Below are 18362 nucleotides of genomic sequence, written 5' to 3'. Positions count from 1 at the left end.
TTTTGGGTTTATTATAACGTTCATCTGGGAACGCAACGTGCGCCATTTCATCAGATGTGTAAGGTAAATAATTTATAAATCCAGGCAAACACAGGAGAATAATCTACATCATCTCGCGGTTTCAAAATAAAAGCTCAAACCAGAAATTTGGATTTCATTTGGAGTTTCACTACTGAAGTCCTCTGTTCATTTTTTTCATCATGCTGGAGATGTCTGTTTAAATCTTTTGTTTACACATTTATAAGAGTACTTTTAATACTTAAAATTCAGACTTTTGTAATTATTTTCTTTTTATTTCATTTTTATTAGGTTTGTTTACATTTTTACTCTTTTAGTTTTACATTTCGCCAATGGCTTGTTTACGTTTATACTTTTTTATGGTACACTACTGAATGGCAAAGTTGCAAGTTTAATAAAATGTTCTTTAAAATTGATGATTTTTTTGGTGGGAAATGAATCGTTTAGATTAATCGACAAATTAGTCGATAGATTAATCAAAATAAAAATAGTCGTTAGTGGCAGCCCTAAAAGCAATATTAATAAATTATGAAAATAAATTAAGACATTAAACCCCGTGGTACATATGGTAGCATCTTCAAAAGTTCTAACCCAAGAATATCAGTGAGGCCAGATTTGTTTGGATCATAGCCTGAAAGCAGATAAGATATTTTAGATATATGTTTAGAAAAACAAGGTTCATGGAGGTGTAAGTATTCAGAATGACTGTGCATCTGTTGAACAGAGATAGTGTCTCTGCTGCATGTAAACACGAAACAGTCCCACCCTGCCATACTGATACCTACCACCTGCTGTTAACAACATGTCCACCGAGGCATGACATGACAGAAGCGAGGTGACCCTACATTCCAACGGCTGAGGGTATCTGAGCCCAAGCAGCCCATTAAAATTGATGGGCTGTCAGGTGAGGTGGCTGAGCCCAGATAGCAAGAAAGTGTAGATGGGTGTTTCTGCAACTAGGGGCACTTTTGACTCTCCAAAATTAAAAAAAAAAAAAAAAATGTAAATCAACCCCTGTGAATTTTAATTTTAACAATCAGAGTCTGTAATACATATAAAAAGGTCAACAAAATTGCATGAAGTCATTAAGATTTTAATCTGGAATATGTTTATTTTTTATGTTTTTTTTTCTTACAAAATGTCCTTACAATATGTCCTTACAATACGTTACAATAACGTTCATTATATACATTTTTCTTTTTTAATTTCTATAAAAATGTAATATATTTTAATAGTTTTTTTTTTATTTTGTGCAGTTTTGTAAATACTTATATTAAAAAATAATATACAAAACAGGGGATTTCATGGTTTTCTCTATGCCATGTAAAATGTAGACACTAACCTAAGATGTCAATTGTTTCCATACACACTAAAGATAACATATTTAGCTTTTTATGACAGATGTTGCTATTTCAATGTGTAAATCATCGTTAAAATAATTTTTATAAACTTTTTTATAAAAAAGTTTTTATAAAATGTAATATAATAAACACTCAGTATTTTTTATTCCATAGTAAGGGCAATTCATACAATACATTTAAACTGAGCTACTTTAATACCATCTCCGAACTTTCTACCACGACTCTGCTGTTCTTCGGCTGGTTCTTCCTGTATACCTTGATTGACAGATGTCTCGTCCAGTCAGCGGTGAGTAATCCCAAACCAATGGCGCTGTCTCAAACTATACCTACCTCTTCCGGTTTGTCTGATTTGTCGTTGTGTTTTTAGCGGTTGTAATTACATCAGCAGATTCGGCACATTCGCGATAGAAAAGCGACGCTTTCACGTTATTTTATTACAAATGTGAAATTACAAACAAAAAATACACATTCTGAGACATGAACTGAAATGAATTGTGAATTTTATTAACATTAAATCGTCCTCCTTCCATTTTCACCTCAAAATTATGAGGAAGCTGTGCCTCCCCCGACGAGCCGTAACTGGTTTGCACTAAGTCATGATAAGATGTTTAGTAACAATATCCACAGCATGTATTTAATATCACGTGTTAAGTATGAGATCTTGATCACTACAGATCTGTAACACTACAGATTTAATACATATGCCATGTATAACAGTATAGAAGCAGTCAGATAAATGTGAAAAGGCATAATTAATTTTCTCTTTTCTGGTGCCTTTCATTGTCTGTACCAGCTTACATTATTATTCATGAGACTAATATTTTCCATGAGTAAAATCTGGTTGGTTTAACTGATTATTGAACAATGAAAAGTGTTCCATTATGTTATGCAAGCAGTGAGGTTCTGTCTGCCAGCTTGAACATTTCCATCTCCATTTTTGGTCCTTTTAGCCTGGAATCTTTTCACACTGCACGTCCATTACACCATTTCTATTGAAGGGTGGAGTGTGGAGATAAATGTTTGAAGCCATCAGGCACGATATATTCATGAGCCCTTACTGAATAATAATACAGAAATTTGACTGACTGCAAAATTAGCTCTTAAAATATGTTGTTTCCAACCGAAAATGTATTTTCTTTGGTTTGATAATACCAGTGTTGATTCTGTTTCTACATACAAATAAGATATTATCTGTTCTTTTAGAGCAAAAGGTGGTGATTATTAGCTAGAACATGCAATATTCAGGTGAAACTGCTTCTTTTAGAGCTATGCCTAAACAGACCCCAAGACATTTTTTTCATAAAAAACATTTTTATTTAAAGAGACCCCATTAACATTTCATTAACATTACCCCATAACCACAATATTTCATCTACTGCAGTGTTTCTGTGACATTAAGACAAACTCAGCAGTGCATTTGCAAGTGGAGAGCAGATATACCTTGTATGTTGGGCTTAAAAAAAGGGGCTGATTTCAAAGCAGCGCAATTTTAACATTATCAGTAATCTAAATACACCAACATTGTGCAGAACTTCAAACACTGTGGGCATCTGCAGTGCTGATGAATGCGATATATGCTATTGGCACAAAATGAATCTCATTCTTTCAAACAAGTCAGAGGTGCAACACAATAGCTGTCTGAGACTGTTGACTGTACCACATATACGCCCACATCGTCATGACAGCAATATGCAATACTGTAGAATATTTGCATTCTTCATCACAAGGTGTACTGTGAGACTGCCTATGGGTCAAGCAAAGCAGTGGCATGTGAGTAGTTACAGTCTAAGTATAATACATCATGGCTGTCAGAAGTTAACTGTCAAGTCTCAAGAATAAGCATGAGATTTATAAGGAGATTTATAGGTTTTTGTTTATTGTTGAAGATTGCTAATTTACATAGAAAGGTTATATAAATAAATACAACTAAATGCATGTTGTTCAATGCCAGTGCTTGCTGAAGCTCTGTGGAACGGTGCAACTGCATCTTCGTTCATCGTGTAATGATGGATAGACCAAAATCCAGCTAGGTCCATCCTATGACAATGCCCACAGCTATAAGGAACTCATTCATTGGTGTTTAGAATATTTGAGTTATACATTTAATAACACTGATGTGGATGCCCTCAGTCACTGTCTATATGAGTGTCTCTTCTTCTTTACAAAAAGGTTCCTTTACTGTACATCACTCATCCCAAATGAGTTCTGCAAGGATTTACGTTGTCTTGAGCGGATTTTGGTTTTCCAGTGACAGTGGAGATGAGTGATTGACAGCTGATCCCCTCTTGAGAGCAGCACCCACAATAAACCTTCATGTTGGCAGGTCCAAGAGATTGGTGACAAGTCAGCTTTCCTCTCACAGTGCCAGCAGGATGACATAAATGGGCTATATTGATTACCTAGTGTATAGATAGGAATGAAAAACAGAAACTTTAAATTTAAACTGACTGGGTGAATGAATAATGAATTGTGGTAATTACCATCAACTGTCAAGGACTAATGTTAAAAGTATTGTAAAGAATTGTAAAGATGTGTCCCGAGTGTTGTTCTGTTTAGCTAAAACTAAAACTATTAACAATTCTTTTAGGTACTTGAAATAAAGCTAAAATAAAATAAAATATTAGTATTAGATGAAAAACTTCAACTGAAAAAACTTTAAAATGCTGCATTAGCAACTAACTGAAATAAATAAGATTAGGTTGAAGTACTAAAATTACTAAAACTGAAACAAAAATGAATCATAGCTATATAGAAATATATAAAAAAATGTTACAAAAGCACAAAACCTAAACTAAAATGAAAACTGAAAAGATAAAAATAAAAGCTAACCCAAAATAATAAATAACAATAACACTGATGTGTGCATTTATAATATTCACTGTAGTCAGCAGGCTGGAACATTGCTGTTATCAGCATTTGGGAAAATGGGAAATGGGACTCACTGAATGCCACTTTGAGATGGGCTTACACCAGGCCGTCATAAAGGGAGAGTGCCTGAACAATAGAGGGGTCTGCCTTGGAGCCCTCCTGAAACTCCTGCAGAGTCAACATCCCATCTGCATTCTGTTGACAAAAGGAAGACAGTTAGTCATAAGTCATGTCACTGTTTTCACACATAATCGTATTAAGTGCATACAGTTTGTGGTGGAAGATATACAGGAATCAAGTAGAAAGACTCTTCTTTCTCTTTAGAGCTCAGTCCTTTCAAAGGCTCTTTTATCAAAGCTTTCCGAGGTACTCTATAGATGCAGTGCAACAGAGCTTCTATTTTGCGTCTTTCATGTGGCGTGCCTTCTGTGTTTTAATCACAGCAGAAATAACTAAGCCATTGGTATTGAACCTACAGCTATGAATATTCAGTCGTAGGAAGTCATGGGATTGAATTGTTGTTGATGACTAAAAATTCTCAGAGTTATTGCAATTCACTATAAATGCAGTACATTTTCCATATTTATTTTTATACAGTCAACCATTTCTGCAAGTAATGTGTATGAGAAGAATGAAAAAGCAGAAGACAATAAGTACACAGCAAATAAATACACAGAATTCACCTTATCCATCATAGCAAAGATGCGGTCGACTCGCTTCTCTGGTGTGTTTTCCTCCTCAGGTAACTCCACTGTGTTCCCCTGCAAGATATAAATCAGGCATAAATTATTAGGACATACCTATACTCCCGACTTTTGATAGCAGGATAAGAAACAACCACAGTCGGAAACAAATCATCTGTGTTTATAGCCTATCATGGGGTAAAACAAATCCTGGATGCCAGAAATTTTATTTCTGTATGGAAAATAAAGATAAATGTTGTTATTTTTATATTTTTGCACTTCAGATAAAACCAAACACGTTTTTGTAACAGCCAATTGAGCAAAAAGAAAAAAAAAACAAAGAAACAAACAAAAGACTGCAATGAATACAAGCAGTTCAGCTGACTGCGTGTATCAAGTTGAACTTAAGGGAAAAATATTAATCACTGTAAGCGATACGGTGAATATAGAAAATATGGTGAATTATGTTCATTCAATAGCATCCAAGGGCAAAACACAATAGTAATAAGTGTTCTGCTGTATGTAAATGGAACTTTACAGTAAGTTTCTATATGTTAATTTAATGTATAATGTATTTGGTATCATGAATAACAAAGAACAATCATGTTTTATTTATTTAAAGTTAATTTATGAAAATACTACTGCTTAGCATTAATTAAAGTTAATTCAGTTAAACAGTAACTAAAGTTATCTAACACAACAATTTTAATGTCTATAAAAAATTTGCAAGATTAACGCTTTACATGTATTTTTATTATTAGTTCTTGTGAAAAACCTCACTGTAAAGTTACCCTTTTCCCCATACTCTTAACATATTTAAAATATTCTGCTGCAGAGATGCACAATATGTAAGATGTTCAATATGTAAGATTCCTCATGTGTTTCTTATTTTATATACTAGTTAAACATATGTGACCCTGGACCACAAAACCAGGTAACCAGGATAAAACACTAATTAAGTGTCAGTTTTTTTAAATTGAGATTTATACATAATCTGAAAGCGGAATAAATAAGCTTTCCATTGATGTATGGTTTGTTAGGATAGGACAATATTTGGCTGAGATACAACCATTTGAAAATCTGGAATCTGAGGCTACAAGAAAATCTAAATACTGAGAAAATCGCCTTTAAAGTTGTCCAAATGAAGTCCTTAGCAATGCATATTACTAATCAAAAATTATGTTTTGATATATTTACGGTAGGAAATTTACAAAATATCTTCATGGATCATGATCTTTACTTAATATCCTAATGATTTTTGGCATAAATCAAAATCGATAATTTTGACCCATACAATGTATTTTTGGCTATTGTTACAAATATACCCCAGCGACTTAAGACTGGTCACATATATACATGTATTTGGATGACAGAAAATGGAGGTGCACAAAAAATATGTTTTTACTTTCACAAAAAGCTAAATCTACTGAAAATGTCTTGTTGTTGTTCTCATAGAATTAATGGGTAACTTTCATAACTTTCACCACACAGGTGAATGGGGCCTCTTTGCCAATTGTATATGATCAGAGCAGCAAGAAAATATCTTGTGTAATAAAAAAGGCACCCAATGCTATTAAGCTTCCTGGAAGCCAGTGTTTGTAAAGATATTCACTGCAGTCTCTTTATCAATTTGACAGACCTTCATAATCAATTATTAGAGTTTAGGCTTACAATAAACACCATGTTGGCCTTCCAAGAAAGCTCTTTCATTAACTCAATAGAAATAGAAAGTTATGGTTCAGTGAGAAGCAAATGACTCACCACCATCTGGTAGATGCCGTCCACAATGTTCAGCATCTCATCTCGGGTTATGAAGCCATCATTATCAAGATCGTAAAGTTTAAAGGCCCCTGTGACAGCAATAACAAGCAAGCACATTAAGAAATGTCTCTCTCTGCAGTATCTTCAAATGAGCTGAGGATATAGACTATTCTACTGTTTATTTTGACAGACTTGGCAGACTTGTTCAGATCATTTAGTAGCACATTCAGTGTGGGTAAGATCTGTTTTACTATAAGACTCTGAAATGTCACTTCCTGAGACAGATAAATGAACACATCTCTGCTGCACAAACAAGAAACATTTGATGTACTGCTAATATTATGAGATATATAAAGGAATTCTGGTCTTACATCTGAGTTTTTCATCCAGTGTCCCTCTGGATGTGACAGACAGAGCTTGAATAAACTCTGAGAACTCAATGCGTCCATCCTGCGGATACACAACAGAAAGACAGCATGAGAACTGATGGGTAAAGTGTACAAAGGAATCTAAAGGAGTGACAAAAAGGGTTGATTTTATACTGCTTTGTTACAGCCTCACATCAGACTGAGATGAAAGAGACACCAAAGAGGGCAAACAACTGCAGAGTGACACAGCAAAAACCTGCAGACAGCAGCAGGGAAAGATGTTATCTTACCTGTGTTCAATACCACCTCACAGAAGGTTTAACATATTGAAAATGTCATTTTGACAGTGATTTGGAAGTGTGTCTAAAGATGTGACTGTAGCAGACAGTCCCACTGAGAATCTAGAAGCATCTGAGAATAGTCTACAGGGGCATCAGACCGGCAATGTCTGACAGCAAATTGTTCTACCAAAAAAAAAAAAAAAGGAAATTCTGCAAATCTGTTGAAGCTGCATTTCTAAAAATAAAATGGAAAGACATAATGTCCCTGTCGCTGAGTAGATGAAAGTGTTTACACATTTTGCTATTCAGCCAAAGCCAAAGATGATAAATCAAAACATTTCTTGGTAAACTGCCACTTTAAAAAGACCCAGTAGGTTAATGTAACAGTGCTTTTCTTTTATTGACTTCTCCCTATTTTTAGCCTCTTGTTACCTTGTTTTCGTCAAAGACGTTGAAGACAAAAGTGGCAAATTTGGTGGGATCACCGAAGGGGAAGAACTGCTTGTAGATCTTCTGAAAGCCAGCTGCGTCCAACTGACCACTGGGGCAGTCTTTGATAAAACCCTTATACCTGCCACACAAACAGGAAAAATCCAACAAGATAGGAGTGAGGGAGCAGAATTGAAGAAAAGAGAGACTTTTGCATTTAAAAAATTGAAGTTCTGAAAAGAATCAGATTTAAACATAGAAGATTATAGAAGAACACACAAATTTACACTATTATTCAAAAGTCTGCGGTCAGTAAAGAAATTTATACATTTATTCAGCAAGGATGCATTACATTTGTGTAAAAAAAGTAAAATTTTTAACAATTTTCAACTGTAATAATGATTTTTAAAAATGTTTCTTGAACACCAAATCAACATATTAAAATGGTTTATGCTGGATCGTGGTACACACTGAAGACGGGAGTAATGGCTCTTGGAAATTCAGCTTTGCCTTCACACACACACAAACAAAAATGCATATATAAAATATATACAAATTTGAAATTCTAATTACATTTCACAGTTTATTATTATTTTTTGATTAAATAAATGCAGATGTGGTGTGCAACATCTTTCAAAAGTACTTAATGACACCAAACCTCTGAACACTGGTGGAAAAGAAATGTGTAAATTGACAGTAGAAAGGAAAGTGGGGAAAATTATGAAAACATTTTTCCTCCAGTACATAACCCCCTGTGAAGATAAAGAGTCTGGCACCAACTGTTAGCACCCAAATGCACTGCTAGCAGTGTTACAGAACATGTGGTCAGGGTATTTCAATATAAATTAAACCTCTGTCACTCTATCCAGTCATTTTCAGAAACAACACTTCAGCGCTGTTTGTTTTCTCTATGCTAATTGATCCCTGACGAACTTGAGGACTATCATTGCAGATCATTTCCGAGCAATTTGGGGCAAAGGGCGAAATGGTTGGCCAGGATATTACAGGGCACGTCAGTCTTCAATTGCAAATTCATTTCCAGGCATGTCAGTTTAGATTCTGCATTTCAGACCTCATTCTAGGAATCACTCTCAGTTTTTGTGGCCCAAATTGCTAGTTGCAAGGTGTGTGAACTGAACTATGAAATATTGAATACTTCTAGCATGGGGGAAAAAGAAGCTCATTAAAAACACTGACACATACTGAAAAGACAATTTTCTGTAAATATATAGAATTTAGTCATTGTAAAATGGCCCTCACAATCAATATTACATTCTCCAGCATATGTTGCAGTTATAAAGCACTATATTAGCCAATCATTCATTACCTCCTCAGAGGGGCTTGCTGTGCAAAGAGAAAGATTTTTCACATTATGCTAATTTACAGTAGCTTGATGACAGAATACTGACATGACCATATGTGCAGCACAATTTAATAAGTAACTTGACTGCTTTAAATAATCAAAACTAAATAGCTGTTATCAGGACAAACATTTTAACTTGTTCTTCAGATGGACACTTTTTGGGAATGTATGCTATCATTTGTCATATACTACTATCATATATTGTTCACAAAAATGTTTCAGAGACAAAATTGCTTAAATTATGTTTATTGAACAGTTCTAATTGGTTTTTTTTTTTTTTCCATATACTGACCTCTAAACTTTATACTTGACCACTGCCCCAGCAACCAATCTCTTACGCAATGCTCTTATCACGTCTCTTAAATTGCTCAATGCTCTCTTTCTTTCTACATGACAATAATCTAAACTTAAATCTCTATTTAATGCACACTGATTTACTTGCTAGCCACATAATAAGTGGTATAATGAGCAGTTAGTCAGTCATTATTGTAAAATAAATGTCTTCAAGGTGACTAACTGTACATTATAACTTACCTAGATTCAAAGATCTTTTTCTAATGTAATCGGGAAGACATCAACCAACACTGCAACTATGCAGCGATGTAATCAACAATGCAGCTAATTTAAGACTTTCAGCTCCTACACTCTTAAAAATAAAGGTGCTTCAAAAGGTTCTTCAAGCGATGCCATAGAAGAACCATTGTTGGTTCCACAAAGAACCATTCAGTAAAAGGTTCTTTAAAGAACCATCTCTTTCTTACCTTTTTATAATCTGAAGAACCTTCTTTCGCCACGAAGAACCTTTTGTGAAACAGAAAGTTTCTTCAGATGTTAAAGGTTCTTTATGGAACCATTTAGACAAAAAGGTTCTTCTATGGCACCGTGAAGCACCTTTATTTTTAAGAGTGTATACACAGTTTTAACGCATCTATTGGTAAACAAGTGAAGAGACAAATCACTCCTCCTCTATGCATCTGATGCACTTCCCCAGGAATACTTTGAAAGCATTTGTAAGGCACTGTCTACCGATCCTCTGAGGACTCGATACAGATAGCTCAAAGGCAAGTCTACTTCTGGTATCAACAAACAGACTTCTATCATCAGAGAAACAGAAGAAAGTGATGCGCACCTTGAGCTGTGTGTGCGCATGTGTTTGTGTGTGTGGCTGGTAGGCATGTCTATGCTTGCTGCTTAGCAATCTGATCAGCGCTAGACTGAGCTCCAAGGGGCTCCGCTTTCAACACAAGACAGTTGTGCCTGTCTTTACTCCAGTGAGGTGCCATATCTACAAGGTATAGTGCAGTACATCATCTCTGAGTAGAAGAATCAGACAAGGAGTAAAGGTAGGGTGTTTATTGGCTTGCTCTAAGAGATAACCATATAAAATACAAGGTTTTCTGAACAGTCACACAAGACTTTGTAAATGTTATAAAAGCAGAAAACTTTCTTCCCTATCCTCTGAGTACTGTATTTGACTGCCTCCGTTTTTTTTATTTGGATTGTCAGTCGCTCTTCTTTGTTCCATCATTTTTGTCTTCTTTTCTTGCTCTTTCACTCTCTTTCTCTCTTCATCCTTCTCTCTTTCCCTACTGGGCACCCTGCCTAGAGTCAAGCATTCCCCATCTGCCATGAGGGGCATAGAATGTGAAGAATTTATGGAGAACAGAGGAGGGAGAGAGAGAATGAGAGACAAAGAGAGAGGCACGATGATTCAACACAGCCAAAATCTGTGCTCTGAAGAAGCACTGAATATCTACAATGATGTGGCCCTTTAGTAAAACATCATCCCCTCCCTTGGTGGCAGACATTCCCAAGATGAGTCAGTCAGTGTGGTAAAGAAGAGAGGTGTTTGCTGTCAGAAAGTTTTCCATGGGTCAATTACGTGTGCCTTTTTTTGTGCCCTATCTTTTAATATTTTTTTAAAAATGCACTGAAAATTAATATAATTAAAAAGTATTTTAAAATATCAGATAAGTTGACCTTTAAAGCAGCACTATGTAACTTTTTCTGTGTTCAAAATTTGCAAAATGTATATAATGAGCGAGTACATTATGAATTCATCTTCCAAACCGCGTTTTTGTCTTATTCCGAATCACTACGATACACTTATAATAAGTACTTATATTTGGACTATTGTAGCCTGGTCGGGTCGTCACCGCTGCGGAGTAACACATACCTGCGTGAATCGCCATAGACATAAACTTAGAGAAGTAGCTCCGGTTGGAATGTTCTTCCGCGGGATGTGTGCAGTTCTGTTTATTAACCGCTAGAGCGCCAAAAGTTACATAGTGCTGCAAATGGCAAAAATTACTTCAGGTTTTAAAATGTCATGTGGTGTGAAGCCAAAACATAATGAGATTTACGAAATAAATTAATGAATTAATAATTCACACTTTTAACAACAACTTTAAATCGTTTTTAAAGTATAAATATCTTATTTTATTCTTTTTTACTTGATGGCTACAAAAATGAAACCACAACCACGCATTAAATTTTTTTTACAATGAAACCACAACCACATGAATTCATACTCATATACTAAAGCAGATGCTTTCTGCAGCATTTCCTACCCATGAACCACACACTCAGTATATGGCCAAGAATACAATACTGTGCATTAGGATTAGTGGGAATGGAGAAGGATGGAAAGTTACATCATTTAAACATTTGGGTAATAACATTATTGTACAGATTCGATCGATTACAGTTTATCTCTCAGGTAAAGTCATGATGAGGAAAGGTAAGAGAGAGAGAGGGAGAGGGATGGGTACAGAGAGAGGACATAAAGAGCACACTTACCACTGCTGAACTTCCTTCTCTGTAACTGCAGACAGAACAAGACAAGACATAGTACAGAAGACAGTTAGATTTTGTTCCATCTACAGTTAATGAGAACTTTACATGTAAGGCTGCTTTGTGCTGGGTAATGCAGGTTTGGTGCTGGTCTAGCTGGTGGACCAATGTAGTGACTGAGAATTGAACTGAGAATAAAGTTCCAAATCAATTTCTGACCTGAGGTAGTGAACAGAATGCTTAAGTACCATTTGAGTTTCTGTTTAAGGAAGTAGAAATCAAACGTGATTTATATTGTAAAAAATGTATATAACTAAAATGAGTGCAATTTAAAAATAATAATAATAATAATAATGTTTGTAAAGTAAAACTTTGACTGATGGTTTAGCATTGTGTTATTTGAAGGTTTTAAAAAGTCTTGAGGTTATACACACACATACAACACCTCATTTATATATATAAATCAGCGCTTTTTTTTTAATAGATTGTAACAATGTAAGTCTTTACGCTCACTTGTGCTCTATTTGATACCTCCTTGCTGAATAAAAGTATTTTTTAAGATGGAAAGACAGACAGACAGACAGATAGACAGATAGGGGAATTAGTGAATTATTGGCATTGTAATTCCAGTAGATAACCAACATCATATTGCTGCTGAGAAGCTGAATGGAGACAGGGAAACCTGGAAACCTGACAGGAGATCTGCTGTTGCTGTCTCTCACTGCTTAGAGGCAGACTGCCATGTCAACACAGCTAACATCAGGTCTGTCACTACTGTCACTACATTTGACAGCCTCTGAGCCATTGCAGAGAGAGCTTTTTCCACAAAGATTTATTCCTCATATATACGCATGAGCAGACACACACTTTTAGATCCAGTGCTACAGTGGAAGGACCTGTAAATGAAAATACAGTTATACATTATATGTATTAATTCAGCACTTTTATCAAGTGAATTTAGAGGCTATTTTGTACATATGTGCTTGACGGATGTGTTTGGCGTTTTATGATTAGATCTTGCTGTATCCAAAGAAACTTACATCATAAGTGCATAGTTCTTATGTTTAAATCTTTGAACAGCATGTCTTGAGATGCCCCAGTGAGATGCTATATTGAAGAATTGTGCAGATGCAACACTTTAGCATTTTTTTGACCTGATATTCTCAATATGCCATTGGCTCAGACGGTCATTGCGGTTTGTGTTCGTTCAGTGTTTACATTTTAATACTCTTGAGTACTGTTTGCAATTGTGTTTGCACATGTACACACACACATACACAGAAAGCTCTTTATCTGGGGTAGGAATGTAGTCATTACCAAGGTCAGTGATGTGCATCCATGTAGAGCAAAAGGTAGAACGGAGAAAAAACAAATGGTGAAAGAAGATAAATTGTATGAAGATACTAAAAATGTCCTTGATTATGGATGAGGAGAAAGAGAATTGTTGAAACAGGGATATGACACAGACCTTGACAAGTAGAGAGAGCACTAGCTGAATAAGGAGTCAAATATTATAATAAAGGTATAAAGGATTAAAATATTTACATAACTAAAGGGTAACAGAAATCCAGTGGTATAGCAAAAAGATCTCTGGTGAGGGAGAAGAGAGGGCAGAGGGCACATGGTAACACAGGTGTGTCTCATCAGTGCATATGACTCAACATGACTCCAGCTACTACATCCTTCATCTGCTACAACAAAGAACAAAAGAGGGAAAAAAACACTAGAAGAGAAACCTCCTTTAAAACGGAATAAATAAGATACTCAAGATACTCCTTACAAACCATAAAAAGCCAGCCCACAAGAAACCACTAAACATCTCATCTAATCTGTCCGTCACGCTGCAGGATACTTATACTCATTCTACAATACCACTCCCCCTCACTGTCAGCTATCGTGGGCCGTGGCAGCAAATTAAGACCAGCAAAAGAGCAAGGCAAGAGCAAAAGATGGAGACGGGCTAAAAATAATGAACAATCCACTGCCTTGGGTGCCAGTTTTATATGTCTGATTTATAACTCGAATGATTGGAAGACACACTAGCATGTAAGGTGCTGACACAAAGGTGTTTTTGTGAATATATCTTAAAATGAACCATAAACAAATCCATATACATGCCCAAATACTGTCAATCCTAATTCCCGAACATTACCTGTATCATTCTGCTAACTACCTGGACCCTTATGGTAAAGCGACACATGCATCTCTTTGTAATCAAATTTCGCAATATAACGTTTTATAATAATTAAAAAAGAGATTCAGGATCTCCAACCCATTAAGTCTGAAGTGACACAGCTGCATCTAGCCACATCGGCCATTATTCCTAGAAACCCCCTAGAATCTCACTGCAACATTGAAACTCATTGCTGGTCTGTCCCGAGAAAACTTCACCAATATCTACTTTAAATTTCCTTCCTTCTTACATCTGACACATAGCAGATTCAAGGGATATTTGATCTTACCAGGAGGTGAGAATTAGGTAAATTAATGACTAATGAAAGTTTTCCCACTCCTATGAAAATGCACGAATGTAAGACGACAACACAAAATCAGTAATACGGTAATTGGACAGCTTCTGGGCATGGGCATTTTTCCACTTTCCTGTGTATTGGAAGTTCTCTGAAGATGACAGTTTCACCTGCAGTCACCCCATAAAAACAACAAACAAACAAAATCGGACAAATTTTGCTACAGCTTTCAAACTGCTACAAGCCCACAAGGAGACCCAAACAGCAGCAGGCAGTAAAATTCCTTACCCACAGGTCGCACATGCGCATTGAATTTGTTTTGCAGTAATCAGTTGTTCCACAAGATGGCAACACTGTCCCAGGGCGTTGTTTTACAATAGAAAATGAAATGGAAGAGAAAGGAGTCAGAACAACAACAACAAAATAGCAGAGACTGCAACAACAGATGGCCACATTGACAAGCGCTTCTGAGCGAGAGGGAATGGGATAGTTAAAAAAAAATTGTTATCGGTCATAAATTATGGGGAAAAATAGAGCAGACACTAGACATGGATGAAGCTTTCAAAAGCACGTGTCGACTGCCCGCGTTCACGCAAAACATCAAATGGAGCATACTTTGAAAGGCTACACGTTCGACTGTACGCATACGCTAGCGCACGCATACAAAAACGAAGTATACTTTGGGCTTTAGGGTATAGGGAGCAATTTCATACACAGCCAGTGATTCTGAAGACCTTGATTAGCTGGTTTAGGTGTGTTTAATTAGGGTTGGTGCTAAACTCTACGGGTCAGTTATCCTCTAGAAATAGGTTTGGACACCACTGGTCGTCACAGACGTATTAACAGCCATTCATTCAAATTAAAATGTTTATTGCACCGAATAGTTTTCCTGTTGTGACCAGGCCTTAATGCTATAAAAAGTAACGAGACAACGTGTACCCTATCTATGGAAAGTACTCTGAATCAATGGTTCATATAGGTGTAAATAACTGTAGTCAAATGAAAACACAATGGTTGATCATTTGCAGAGCAGATGTAAATACTTTTTATAAATCTGCAGTCTAGCAAGGTGGAAAAATGTATCATCCTATTTCTTCTTATTGAAGCAGTGGAAGATGTACTAGCAGTCTTTACTGGATCAGTGGATATAGCTCATCGTCATGGTGACCATAAAACATAAACTAGAACTGAACACAGTGTGTGAATTGATGACAAAAACAAACAATCTGAGTAAAATATTATGATATTACAGACAGCTTGTGGATGTGTTAGGCCAAATAGACAGCTGCCGGTCTGCAATTAGACAAGGGAATCAATCTAGAGAGACCAAAGGTTACATTTCTGGATGAGAGAAGGGGGAGAGGATGAACATAGCTGATGTGAAACTAGTGATAATGAAAGATTGAGAGGTGAGTGGAACAGACACTGTAGACACTAGGCAAAGAGAACAAGAAGAGACAAGCCACAACCAGGCTGAAAGAGAAAAGACGAGAGAGGACTGGAGAGGAGAAAAACTGAAGAAGGATGTGGGAACAGAAGGAGAGAGAGAAAAGAGAGGATACAAGACCTGTTAATGGCTAATTACAGATTGCTTGTTTGTTTCTGTATGTGTACATAAAGCTGTTCCCGCAAGGCAAATATTTCAATGCTTCATGCACACTTAATTCTCATTATGTAAAAAACTGATATTTGTGTATGTGAAATGCATTCTCTCTACAAGAAAGGTTTGTTACATGATGTGTGTATGCTATTTATTTTAATGACTGGAGACCAAAGAACCTTATCAATTCCTTAAAAGGATAGTTCACCCAAAGATGAAAATTACCCCATTTACACACCCTCAAGCCATCCTAGGTGTATATGACTTTCTTCTTTCAGTTATACTCCGATTAAGTCATAAACACATAGGATGGCTTAAGGGTGAGTAAACCATGGGGTAATTTTCATTTTTGGGTGAACTATCCCTTTAAAATCACAATGGAATTGAAGTAACAAAAATAAAATATAGCTGCAAGCAGCAATTACCGGGGTTCAAGCACATAAAGGCATTTAAGGTGGTCTATTTTAGGGTCTAGGCCAACCTGGATGCATGGCTGACAGTAAAACACATCCAAAATGGAGAATATGCTCACAGACACACACACACACACACACACACACACACACACACTGATATGATTAAACTAGTTTATTAATACTCAATAAGCATACTTAAACACACAGAGACACAGACACATACACAGACATACATGCACACACATTTTGTTGTATATATAGATATTTGAAATAAATGATAGGTGAAACAAAACTTATTGCAAGTCTTCTCTTTTTAAGAGTGTATATGTCATTTTCAGGTTTCACTGTAATCATAATCTGGCATTATTGTAAAAACTGATATGTCTGTATGAACAAAATGGTAAACTTTGACTCAATGTGATTTTAAATGTTATAACAGTGATTTTATAATGTCTTAGCATGAATCCATAAGCTAACCTATTAACAGGACTGTTTCAGTGCATTTAATGAGCCCATTAGTGGTCTCACGCTGCCATCTAGTGGTTATAATTGCAATTTCTCATACAACACTGTGTTTTTAACCTTTATAACTATTGTACTGTTATTTTTTTTTACCCAATCGCTCTTAAATTTTACACGCTTGTTTAGAATGAAAGTATGCATCATTTTACACAGGTCTGAGAGATATTATGGGCTTTATTTTAGGATTCATAGGCCTTTGGGTACACTATGACACATGTTTTCACCAAGTTTCGTAAAGTTTGGAGTTTTCGTTTAGGCTTTATAGGTTTTGGGGTATATTTGACCACGCCCTTCTCTAAATGACACCGTAAAAAGTAAGCAAAGGACAAAATTCAACATTTTTTTGATAATTATTGATCAAGAGAGTCCAGAGAATTGCGCTGCAGTGGTTTGATCAAGATTGAGTAAAAAACCTAGGACTAGTTCGCAAAAGTAGGTTTTTAACGTAATTGAGACTATTTAATGAACGATTTGATTGACAGCAATGTTTCTAGAAGCAAAGTTACTCATTATGAGAAGATCTATCAAACGATTTGCATATTGTGTTGATGTGTGAAAAATCGCGCAATATACAATAATTTACGCACTTGAAAAACGCAATTTCGCCCCCCAGTGGCCGATTACCTCCGTTAACCCTGTCATATAGGTGCTTAAAATTGTTTGGCCAATGGCGGCCATGTTTTTTGAGATGCGCAAATGTCGTCATAAACACTTGTGCCACTTATAGTCATTGACACTGCAAACCAAATTTCAAGTCGATCGGACCAACGGTTTTCTAGTAATAGTTTTTTCAAAATTATAGCGCCACCAAGTGGCATATCTGCGTTTTTTTTTTAAATTTGACCAAAGATTGAGCTCATACACATGTGTACCGAGTTTGGTGAAGATATCTCATTTCGTTCACGAATTATAGCCTTTTTTGTAAAATTGGCCCTCGACTTTCGAACATTTTGGCGCCCCATTGCAACAGTGAGTCGAAATTTCAACTTTTTTTTGATAATTATTGATATTCACTGTCCAGAGAATATTTCTGCAGTGGTTTGGTTCCGATCGGGCAAAAAACCTAGGACTAGTTCGCAAAAGTAGGTTTTGGACATACGTCAAATTTGCGGAAAAATGAGACGTCCTAGACCCAAAATCACTGGCACCATTTTTAATTCGCCTTGACCCAAGGATTCCAAAAATGTAAAATGTTTGAGTCTACGACAAGCGGTTTAGGAGTAATTAGCACTTACGCGTTTTTGATCGCTGTAGCGCCACCTATTGGCCGATTGGGGTGAGCCTTTGTCAGAATGTCCCCTCAGGGAGCTCTACCTTCTGGCCAAATTTCAGCTCTCTAGGCCTTACGGTTTGTTCTGCACGATCAGTTTTAGCGGAGAAAAATAATAATAATAATTTTTAAAAATCCTTACAATTACAATAGGGTTTCAG

At 36.1% G+C, this 18362-nt stretch overlaps 1 protein-coding gene across 1 annotated transcript in view; it reads right to left on the bottom strand.

The window, feature by feature from the left end:
* Positions 1 to 3125: 3125 nt before the first annotated feature.
* Positions 3126 to 18362, bottom strand: part of LOC107691040 (neuronal calcium sensor 1-like) — a 20007-nt gene continuing 4770 nt past the window's right edge. The window contains exons 2-8 of the mRNA XM_016489511.1: positions 11932 to 11956; positions 7773 to 7911; positions 7063 to 7141; positions 6692 to 6780; positions 4931 to 5008; positions 4322 to 4442; positions 3126 to 3778 (exon numbers count right to left, since the gene is read on the bottom strand). Coding sequence (XP_016344997.1) covers positions 4344 to 4442; positions 4931 to 5008; positions 6692 to 6780; positions 7063 to 7141; positions 7773 to 7911; positions 11932 to 11956 — 509 coding nt within the window. The 3' untranslated portion in view covers positions 3126 to 3778; positions 4322 to 4343. The remainder of the gene's footprint in view (positions 3779 to 4321; positions 4443 to 4930; positions 5009 to 6691; positions 6781 to 7062; positions 7142 to 7772; positions 7912 to 11931; positions 11957 to 18362) is intronic.

The sequence above is a fragment of the Sinocyclocheilus anshuiensis genome, unplaced genomic scaffold (assembly GCF_001515605.1).
Source record: "Sinocyclocheilus anshuiensis isolate Anshui unplaced genomic scaffold, SAMN03320099.WGS_v1.1 scaffold386, whole genome shotgun sequence".
In the NCBI taxonomy this organism is placed as follows: Eukaryota; Metazoa; Chordata; class Actinopteri; order Cypriniformes; family Cyprinidae; genus Sinocyclocheilus; species Sinocyclocheilus anshuiensis.
Note: the sequence above shows the minus strand (reverse complement) of the source record. Positions and strands in the feature narration are given on the sequence as shown.